Here is an 11,148-nt window from a genome sequence, read left to right as displayed (position 1 = left end):
TATTAGTGCTTTACAAATCCAGCCCAGGGTGCACGAGACAGTGATTCTCTACACCCCGAGTCACCCAGTGTCCTTTGATGTGAGCTTTAACTCCGCCCCGAAGAGGCGGATTTTGTATCTTTCGATTCATATTATTGGCTGAATGGCTCAGCGGTATGCCAATGTGTGCCACTCACTGACGTTCCGTTCAGGAAGTAGCCAATGGTACGTGTGGCGTGGGATGGGCCGAGGTTCGTCCGCTCGCCAGACCTGGGTGAGGGAATATATTGCAGACTAGAGCGCTGACTGTGTTCCGATCCCGAGCACTGAACATGTCTGCAGAGAAGAGTGTCAAAACTGTAACTTGCACTGCCCCAGTCAACATCGCCGTTATTAAATACTGTGAGTATTCTGCAGATTGTTAGTGTCACAATTGCAGTGGCGGGAACGTCGATTTATGGTACAGCTGATGTGAATGCACGTGCAATACGTATGTCTGTTGTGAGTTTTACACTGCATTGACTATTAGTCTTGTGAGTATTCTTTACGAGTAATGTTTAGTTACTGTCCAGTACTCTGACATTATTAGTATCGGGAATTTACGAATTCATTATGGTGATATGAAGCCTGTGTGTGTCAGAAGTGTGAGTATTGTCATTAACCACTTATGTGACTACTGTTTATTGTTATCTTGTAATACTGTCACTAAGTTTTAGTGCCGTGATTCACATTTAATGAACACGTTTTATGGCTGAGGTTGTCGCTGCTGTGGGAATTTCTGTCATTGAGCACTGGAGTATTGTGCACTGTATAGCATAGTTATAATGGTAGTTGTCTGCCATTGCACAGATGTGGGGACACTGCCTTTTTTGTTGTGCCGAGTAATCTGAGATTTAATTTTAGAATAGTAAACGCATAACTATCTGCTATCCCGTGTTTCCCTATTCCCGAGGGTGTGATCTTGTGCATGGTTTATGATGTCACAGAGTGGAATGCTCCTCCTCTGGCTTCCCTGTTCACTGTTGCCAGGGTACTAGACTGCGAGGCTGAGCAGGTTCACTAGCCTCGTAGTGGGCCATAGACATGTCTCTACCTATATTAACCTATATTTGAAGTAAAGAAACTGAAGCAACCTGCTATCTGCGTGATGACCTGTACCACCTGGTAACCTGCATTATAATAATTGCCTTTAAATGATTCCCATTAGTAGCAGTGTTATGAAAAGTGTTGTCATTGAGTACAGATGAAGTGTGTTTTCTGTCATTGAGCGATATTGATGCAGCTGTCTTCTGTCACTAACTACTGATGATACCTGTACTGCTTTGTTGGTCACTAGGGGAAGGGGGGTTTGTGACTGAGTTGTTGGCCTTGAATAGGCTGAGCTCCAGCACTTGACCAACAACTGCGTCCCTCTGGACACACCACTTTACCATTTTGAACCATGAATAGTACATTAATGTGCTGTGTAAGTTATTATCCCGTTTATCACCATAACCACTTCTTTATGTAACCATTTTTTCGTTACTTGTAGAAATTGGTAATATATTTAATCAGTTATGCAACCGATCCTACACTGAGTATTGGAGGTTATTGTGCTATTATTGAGTATACACTTGGATGGGATTAGGTGACAAAACAGTATGAGCCTGACTGCACATTGGCGCGACACTCTCAGCTGGTACCATATAACTTGCGTTTAACGAGTGAGGGCAAAAAACCTTTAAATACCAAATAGTGAGGAAATATTATTAAATGAGACCTCTTTTTTCTGCAGCATTTCCCCTTGTGCCACATACAGACCCTGTACCAAGGTTGGGATACTCCAGAATGTGTTTAAAAGGCCTGTCCTAGGCTTGACACAGAACAAACTAGGACTCCTAATGAGTGAACGATCTGTACACTCGAAATCACATGTTTAAACTGTATACCTGGATCTGGATCTGCATGTATAATGCTGTTTCCTTCTACAGCTTACATTATCCGATTGCTTGCTATCTAAAAAAAAACTCCCCCCCACTATACTCCTAAAACACTGCATGAAAAATTTACCTTGACGTACTTCCACTTGATTCCTCTCTTTTCTTTCTTCAGTGACCCTCTTCTTACCTTCTATCCTCTGCATGCCATCTATTTCTGAGTATAATCTCTTCTCAGTCTCATACATGCCATAATCTTTCTTATTGTAACTCTGAAATTGGCTTACATTTCATTTCATAGATCACAAGCTCTCCTCTTTAAAACCCTATCCCTGTAAACTAACAGTAACTAATCTCCACCAGCCTATCTGACCAACCATGCACCTGAAACCACAGAGTCCCCACTAATGATCACACCTAACTTGTAGTAATATAATTTATCAGAAAGTAACAAGTAAATACTTGCCATTTTTTTCATTCGAGCACGTGATTAATCACAACCAATAGATTAAACAGTATACTTGGGTTCCGGAGTAGCGTGATACTCGCCGTAAAGCATTTCAGTGTCTCGCCAGGGGTAATAAGCATTGTATAAATACAATTACAATTCGCATTAAGTAATGATGTAAGCATTTTTCCATGATACTGCCTGGGAGTGCAGTGTCTTGGTGATGTAGACAGTTGGTTGTGGAGCATTAGCGATGCATGTACTATCATACTTTGAGTAAGGTTTTGTCGCTTAGTCGTAATGCTGGGGTTCTTTCATAACTAATAGGATTGTGAGTATTCTGCCTCTACATATTATTTCTGAGTGTTCTGTCACATTAAGCACAGTTAGAATATCAACTGTCAATGTTTTCAGAAGGGATATATGTGCTAGGGGCTTTCCTTTCCCACATCTTTAGTTCACCACAGCCAAACCTTCGAACCCCTCTCAGATCCTTTCACTCTGCTGTCTGTGTAATAATAATGTATCGGTAATGTGTGGCAAAACAGAACTCATCAAATGTTATCCCTGCGTGCAGGAAAAGGATTCTATTGATCCCAGCTCTGATCACCAATGTAATAAATCGGGTTATTAGTTGTGATGGATATGAGTTCTTCACAAGTAATAGGTCCACAGTGGTCTCCTTACTGGGAACCAAGTAGCCCATTGTAGCACTTGACTCTCTCAGGGTAGTGTAGCTCAGCAGTTCAAGGCCTACTCAGCGGAAGTGGTGTAGGTTAAAAATCTTTATTTGCTGGCACGCAACAATAATGTATTTAAAGAACGTTGGTTAATAAGAAAGTGAGGCACAGAGCCGAAGCTCACCTCTATGCTTTCTTATTTTGCTCATCCCTATTAATTGTGGTCAGAAAGTTTACTCAACACTAGTTACTTTTAGGCCAGGTCGTTTTTCTTACTGGGCAGTCACCTCATAGGATTCATCAGAGTGAATTGATCTAATGTGTAAGTAGTATTCATCCATGTTGACCTCATGTTCTATCTTCTCTTTCAATTGGAATGGTTCTCTCCGTCAGTGGTCCATTTGAAGAGCAACACTTTACTCAGTACAGCTTTATACCTCAAGTGAAGATAATCCAGGAAATGTTTTTCCTTTTTGATGCTGAACATAACCTGTGTAATGTCTTGCAGGGGGTAAAAGAGACGAAGAGCTGATTTTACCAATCAATTCATCACTCAGTGTAACACTGCACCAGGATCAGGTAGGTATCTGCTCGTGCACATTGCAGTGTTAAAGCTCCTTTCTTTTTGAGGTGCCCCCACATTCTAATTTTGGATTCTTCTATGTTTTTAGGCATTATTCACTTACTGATTTCTTATGTTTGTTAGTAATTCCTTTTGTATATTAAACATGGCTAATCCTCAGACGGGATTTTGTTAGTATGTCTGGGGTAAACCTAGCTGCGTATACTGTTACTGCGTATTTATTGGAAAAACAAGGTAACAACCACATTGCCTCCAGAACAAATAACTGAAAGTTTCTATTGGTCTAGAAGGGATCATAATTGGCGTAGATTTTGAACAAGGTGGGAGGATGGCCTTGGTGGTGGCCCGTAAGGCTTTATGCTGCCAAGTGCAATGTCCAACACGCCTTTACTTCTAGCAGCCCTTCGTGCTTGGTTAAAAGTTGGAACTATAACTCACTCATGCTCAGCTTAAGGAGAGAATGTGGTTAATTGAGATTTTAAATAGGAGGACTCTTGCCTTCCATTGTTTTAGGTCTACCAAATTGTTTGCAGCATTTCCTTTATTCAATTGGGGTCGAGTGTGTTTTGGGGGAGTGAACATATTTTTCTCTTCTAGTTGAAAACCACCACCACTGCTGCCATCAGCCGAGATTTTAAAGAGGACCGTATATGGTTGAATGGTGCAGAGGACAACATTAACCACCCACGTTTGCAGTCCTGCTTGCGAGAGGGTGAGTAACGTTTGAAAGGAAGGTCCCCTTCACGTAGTGTGCAGAAAAACCGATGGCCTTATTGTTAATTGAGTTACACCACGCCTGCAAAATTCAGCTAACTGTAATGGAAATGTGGCCTTGTGACTGAGTTCTCAAATGTGGGATCTCGTAACCCAAGTAGTTACCTGTGGCTGGAATTAATTTAAGAATTCGATGCATCACTTTTTGTGCTGTGTAAACTGCAGTCATATCCCGGCTGTCGATTTGCCCAAATTGAGTGACCATGGACAAAACCCATTATTACCCTATGTTCCGGTTCTCTTATTTTCTAATAACTACCAGTTGTTCAAACCTGCTCTTCCCCACAATTAAGCATTATATAGACAAACTCTGTGCTGTACTGGCTTACTGAAACCATTATAATATGTTTTAGCAGATAGATCCTTGTTGAATGAGCCTTCAGAGCTCTATATGCAGGATGTAACCCCATGAAAGAAACAAAAGTGATAGTAAACTACTCTGCACTAGAAGGTATTTGTATTTCATTAAACTCCTCCTATTGAAGAGGTCTTTATCAACATTGTCCTTTACATTGTTCCAGGTCTAATCCACCTCAGTCAGAAACTATTTGTAAACATTGAAAAGTTCAACCTTGTATCAAGAAGTGTGTAGTGTCCAGTGTGTCCCCATTCCCTGTATGTCTGAGCTGGTGTCCGTAATGCTGCGAGTGAATGATGTAATACAATGCAGGTGTGGGGTTGGGGTGGAAGCTAGGATTTGAGGATGGAGCTGTGACCGGACCTCCCCTTCGGCTTGGTCCATGCTTGGGGTACCGAAGGACAGAGCGGGCCTCATTTACCGAGCAGTTGCCGGGTGAGGTGAGGCGTACTCCCACAGAAAGATGGGAAAGAAACTGTATTTTTACTAACTCTGAAACCTTTGCACATCTGTGCTCATCAGGTTCTGGTAGGGTGGTTTGTAACCACGATTATTCAAGTTTCTGTTTGAAGTAATGTTTTTGTTTTTATTTGTAACATTTTTGCAGTAGCGTATAGTGTTCTGGGTCCTGGCGAAAGCCGGGCATTGTTACCTATACGGCTGAAACATGTTGATCTTTTTCCTATTGCTATAAGATAGTTATTCTTTCAAACTATCAGGTTTTGTTTTTAAACTTGAGACTAGAAAAACTTCCATTACAAATTTCTTTTGTTTGTCCTGGTAGCCATTTTTAATCTTCACATTCACTTTGCACTGCAAATTATCAGCACCATTTTTCGAGATCACACTTGGCTAGGCCGATCACTGGTTTTGAATCTAGTGCAGTAGAGTTCCCCCAAATAAGGGGTGGACTGCATTGATTTCATGTTACCAGCTCTCAGATGACGATGCTCCGCCAGTGTGGTGGGCTCATGGGATTTATTTCGACCAAGTGAGGTGGAATTTGTGTTGCTCTGAGCCTTTCTTCTTTCTGAGTCTCTTTTTTTTTTTTCTGTGTGTATTGACCGGTAGTCTCCTCTTGTGTGTTTTTTCGGATATATTGGGGATCCGAGACCACCGGGTCGGTAAAATTTTTTCCCCAGGACCCTCTTTTGTAAATATGTGTTTTGCTGTGACAGGACCTACCTGCTGTTGCTGTAACCAATGGGCCAAACGTGTAATCATACTGCGTGGCTCTGCCAACAAGGAGTCAGGGATAACTGCTTAGCACCAGTCTGACATGTGAAAAAGGCCGTTTGTCAAACGCGAGGCGTGACTGGGCCAAGAGCAGGCCCTCCTTCCCCCATCATTGTCAGGAAGAGGCTGGGCTGGGCCAACCTGCTTGGCGCCCCCGTCGGTTTCTTCATAGCTGCTCCTGGAAATCATTCAGGGTAGTTAAGTTCTGTGGCATACATGCATGGGGCTTTATGCTTTTCTTCCTCCCTCTTTACATTGTGCTGATAGTCATGTACTAAAAGGAGTGCCATTTGTGGGTCTTTCCCCTGACACTATTTTGCAATTGAAGGGGTGCTGTGCCTGTCTATGCTGCTGCTGATTTCCCCATATTATTATCCAAGTACTATGGTAAGTGGGAAGTTACCCCTGCGGCACCATAAACTCAAGTCTAGAAAGCTATGGACTGCTTTCTTTCCCGTGCCGTAGGCGTTTTCTCTAAGGAAATTACATTAGCTGAACGCCAACTCTCACTCTCAGTTTTCGAAGTTGCTTCATCTTTGTTGCCCGCCCCACAGACCCTTAGTGATGGCTTGACTGGTGACCATGCTTGTCCTGGAGTGTGTTCAGTTACAGAAAGCGGTTCTAATGGAGGAGACGGCTTTAACATTGACACATTTGAAACTAGCTCTCCTGGCCCTCCCCTGGTGGCTAAGCAAAGAAGAAGAGCCCTGAAGCCTAAGAAGAAGTCCCAAAAAGCCAGATAATCTCCAACTCGCCTGGCATGGCTTCAAACCCCAACCCACCGCTGCCTACAGCATCAGATTGCTCACACCCACAAACACAAACCCCAAGCACCAGATCATCCACAGGGACCCTCTCACAACTCAAGTTACTATTTCCATCATGAACTCTGTGCACTCGAGTATACCCATGGACCCCTGCCCTTACCACGTCTTCAACCTCGAAAGCAAGACGATTGGCGACGAGCTCAAGAAAGTCCTGAACACCTCCAACAACATGGCCTTCTTCCCTGAGGACTGTAAACACACTGAAGTGAGACCACCTCCTGAGGAAACCATCCTCCGACCCAGCAGAACCAAGGATTTTGAGCTAACCACAGTACAGAGATAGCCCTGATCGTAGCCACCGATGACATATGAGCCCTCCTGGACCGTGGCGAAACAGCAGCCCTCATCCACTTGGACCTGTCAGCCGCCTTCTTCTCCCATCACATCTTGAGCAACAGACTCCACCACATTGGAATCTAGGGAGATGCCCTCATCATGCCTCAAATGGATCGCCTCATACCTCATTGAACAAACCCAGAGAATCAGTCTGCCACAATTCACATCGGAACCCAAGAAGATCATCTGCGGCGTCCCTCAGGGAACATCTCTGAGTCCCACCCTGGGCCGGACTGGCTACCGGGCAGTTAGGAATGCTGCTGAGCTGGGGGCTGATTTCGTTAATGGGGACCTGCGTGAGCTAAACAAAATTCGTTTTGCTTTCAGTATTTCGAATCGCACGCAGGTCTCCATGGACAAAATCAGCCCCCACTGCTGTAAAATCAGGCAGCAGCTCGGCAGCATTCCAAACTGCCCGGTAGCCAGTCCGGCCCTGGTCCCACCATCTTCAACTCAAATGAGCAGAGACTTTCTGACTCTTCTGAACCATCTTCCAGTTCCAGCGTCATGGGGGGGAGTCATACGAAGGCTCTGCCCCAAGAGGGCAGGCATCCAGTCCTATTAGAGTCGATACCTGTTAAGTTCCCCTTCTTTTGATTAATCTTTCTCCTGCCTCATGTCCATACATTGCCATCCTGGCAAATGTACCTAGACTGGTTCCCGGGGATGATGCAGTCTATGCTTGAATTGAAAAATAAGGTGAGTCATCGGCTCGACATAAATGTGAGATGTCATTTAAATCTCTATGAGGAGATCCTCTTTGTACATAGAGTTGAGGGGGTGGGCCCCTTACCCAAGAATTTCGATGGATACTGCATAATTGTAACTTACCACCGTCCTATGGTCGCTGGCGAAATTCTGGCTCAAGCTAGGGCTGGTGCAGTAAGGTCCAGCTCAATAAAGATCTTACTTTTGGGTTTTTTCTACACGCACCTGGCTCCTACCATCCCTGTGCAGGATGATAAACATGCCTCATTCCATTGCCTTCAATATGTGGCCCAGTCTTTAATTGGGAATAGATTTATGATGTTATCTGGACTAGAGGATACTGACTTGCGGAGCAGAGCTTGATTGTACTATTTTCATGGGCACCCGGATGTCTGCGATAACAGGCAGCGTGTCCTCTGGTTGTAAGATTATTCTTCCCACACTGGAAACTTCGGCCGGTCTAGGCCTGCTCACTGGATATGAAAACTTGAGCAGTGAGTCTTGCCACCAATCCTCCATATTAAGTCCAACGGAAGAGGAGAACCAGCCCCCTGTTTGTATTTCTCCCACTCTGCGGCCTCCAGTATGGAACAGATGATAAATCACCCTTATCACTTTAATGTAGATGTTTAGATTGTTATGCTGGAATATTGCTGGGTTGGCATCCATTGATGGGCATACATGTTTCAATCTTCCAGCTTCCCCATCACCCTCAGGATGGGCCAGGGGGATTGGGGGGGGTGGAGGGGGGCTGGCAACTTGGTTTAACATTGATTTTGGCTGCAAAATAATGAAGATACAGACAGTGGGAGAAAATATGCAGCATTTGTCTTGAGTTGGGGCTCCACTCTTAGTATAATCCTGATTAACTTGTACAATAATTACTTTTCTCCAAGTGATAGCCAGAATTTCCACGGGCTATTCACTCTTGTGGGAAAATTAGCAGATGGGAGTGTTAACCTTGGTGTACCATTTAATTTAATAATAGCAGGAGGTTTTAATCCCACAATCGGTTTGAATGTCCCCGCAATGTAACTTCGTACTATGTCTCAAATCTTTAGCGAGGGTCATGGTTAAAATTATAACAAATCCAGAAAGCCAGGGTTTATAATGTTGCTCGCGCCGCGGGAGAATTTGGCAGTGTAATCACCCCTTAGAAAGAAGCACTGCTAGTTGGAGCTGATTATGAAGCTTGCTCCCAGTCGGCCTCAGTAGCTCTAACAGTGGGATTAAAAAGTCGTACTGCTTATCTTCCCTTTAATAATTAGGGTCGAATTTCCAATAACCGGCAAAGCCTGTCAACATCTGAGAGTTAACCACTTTGTGTAAAACAGATACAATGTTAAAAAACACTGTTGCTTGAGAACCTTGCGCTTCAGGTGCCTTGTCGTCAACAAGTGTCCGTAGCTGGTAATCCAGATTCGTGAATGAAAGAGGAGATAGTCGCTGCGGTCCCCGGAATAACCTTGAGTGGGTTTTTACTTCGGGATGATGGGGAAATCCCTTGTCAAAGGAAGCCTGTGAGTTCCGTGCCGTTGCCGTCATGTGACTGAGCACCTATGACTGAATGTCCTGTGTACATAAATGTTGTATGCGGTCATTGCGAGTGTGGAGACATGTGGTGGAAGGACCTCATGTCTGAGGAGATCGCAAGAGGCGCACATCTTTGACCTTTTTGCGATTGTAGTCATTACCTATTTGTTGTCTTATTTATTCTTTGTGTGACATGAGATGTTGGAAGCATCATGTCTTGACCCATCTCTCAGTTTCTGTGACTTCTGTTTTTTTGTTTTGTGGGTATTGAAGAGTTTAACAAGATGTGGGATAAATGTGCCAGCTAGACATGGAGATTGAGTGATTGTGAATGAATATGCGCAAGGCAATCACTGTTCTTTGTTTTGTTGCTTACAAGAAAGGGAGGTGTGTAGTATGCTGTGTATCCCCATTCCATGTGTGTCTTAACTGGTGTCTTCAATGCTTAGAGTGAAAGATTTAATAGAAGGTTGGTGTGTGGTGTCGAGTGGAAGTTAGGGGATGGAGAGAGATGGAGTTCTGACAGGGCCTACGTGCTGTTGCTGTAACCCAAGGGCCTATCATGTAATATAGAACTTTAATCCTACTTGAGTGGCTCCATACTATTGTATGAAAACCCTGCCCACCAAGTACTATAGGTTGCTAAGACTGGAATGGCGTTATTTAGACTCGAATATCTATGTAAACAGGAAAGTATACTTTTTAGAATCCCAAAAAATGCAAAGAATCTACATACTCGGCTTAGTTACATGAATAACACTGTGCAAGACTAGACTGTGGTTGTGTTGCACATTGTGGGAGTTCAAGTTGTGTTTGTACATTAACAGCCGGGAAGCCGAAGAGGCTATGTAGTGTTCTACAACACCCAGTCACCATGTCCTGTAACTCCTTACTCCTCAGCCTAGTACAAGTATGCGTCTTTTCCGCCTTTATGGAGGGGCCTGAGCCATTGGTCCACAGAGGTCCTTCTTCAGATAAGTTGGGCGAGTTATCAAATCTGGATTCCAACCTGTGAGGCTTTTAGAGTGGCTCCCTGAGACGCTCCTGGTATGGTGAACCACATGCTTTATTGGTGCCTCCTGCAGGCCAGCTGCAGCCCTCCCAACGCTGCTAGATAGGTACAAATAGGAGTATATGTTAGTTGAATCTGTGATCGTTTATTAGTTAAACCCTTGATTAGTTGAAAAAATGCATACTCTGCCCCCTGCATTTATTCCTGATGAGTAGCCTTAAGCAACATGACAGCAGAGAGGCCGAACATTTATTCAAGGTTGATCACATTAGTCATATTCACTTGAAGACACATTTTAAAAAGATGAGTTGATAGGAATGTCATTCACAAAGAGTAGGTCACAGCTCAACTGCTGACTGAAATACTCTACCTTTAGGATCATATTAGAAGTTTAAAGATCAGGTTTAAATTTTATGTAATTGAGTAGTGCAAATGGTAAAACCTCACTTGATTTGAAAAATCGAAAATCATCTCCCAGCCAGTCCAATTATATACAGTACTCCATTACTCACAGATGAGGTTTATCTTGCATATAAGAACCTTAAATATTGCAATACTTATAAAAGTAAAAAGGGTAGTGATCAGAAAATAGCAATGGCCTACTACTGTCAGGCACATTGTGCGCCTACTTGGTGTGTTCAGAGAATAATGTCTGCATTGCTCAGGGCAACCTCTGCCCTATGCAAGTTTCTAATATGGTTCCTCACTTTGTTAGCTCATGTGAAGGAGCATTCTTGACTCCAGGCACAACAAAGAAA

At 43.6% G+C, this 11,148-nt stretch overlaps 1 protein-coding gene across 1 annotated transcript in view; it reads left to right on the top strand.

Annotated features, from left to right (window-relative positions):
* The first annotated feature begins 248 nt into the window (after positions 1–248).
* The window catches only part of MVD (mevalonate diphosphate decarboxylase), a 91,442-nt gene continuing 80,542 nt past the window's right edge, over positions 249–11,148 (top strand). The window contains exons 1-3 of the mRNA XM_078670355.1: positions 249–381; positions 3,532–3,602; positions 4,204–4,318. Coding sequence (XP_078526481.1) covers positions 312–381; positions 3,532–3,602; positions 4,204–4,318 — 256 coding nt within the window. The 5' untranslated portion in view covers positions 249–311. The remainder of the gene's footprint in view (positions 382–3,531; positions 3,603–4,203; positions 4,319–11,148) is intronic.

The sequence above is a fragment of the Lissotriton helveticus genome, chromosome 12 (assembly GCF_964261635.1).
Source record: "Lissotriton helveticus chromosome 12, aLisHel1.1, whole genome shotgun sequence".
In the NCBI taxonomy this organism is placed as follows: Eukaryota; Metazoa; Chordata; class Amphibia; order Caudata; family Salamandridae; genus Lissotriton; species Lissotriton helveticus.
This window is presented reverse-complemented; position numbering and strand designations above follow the sequence as displayed.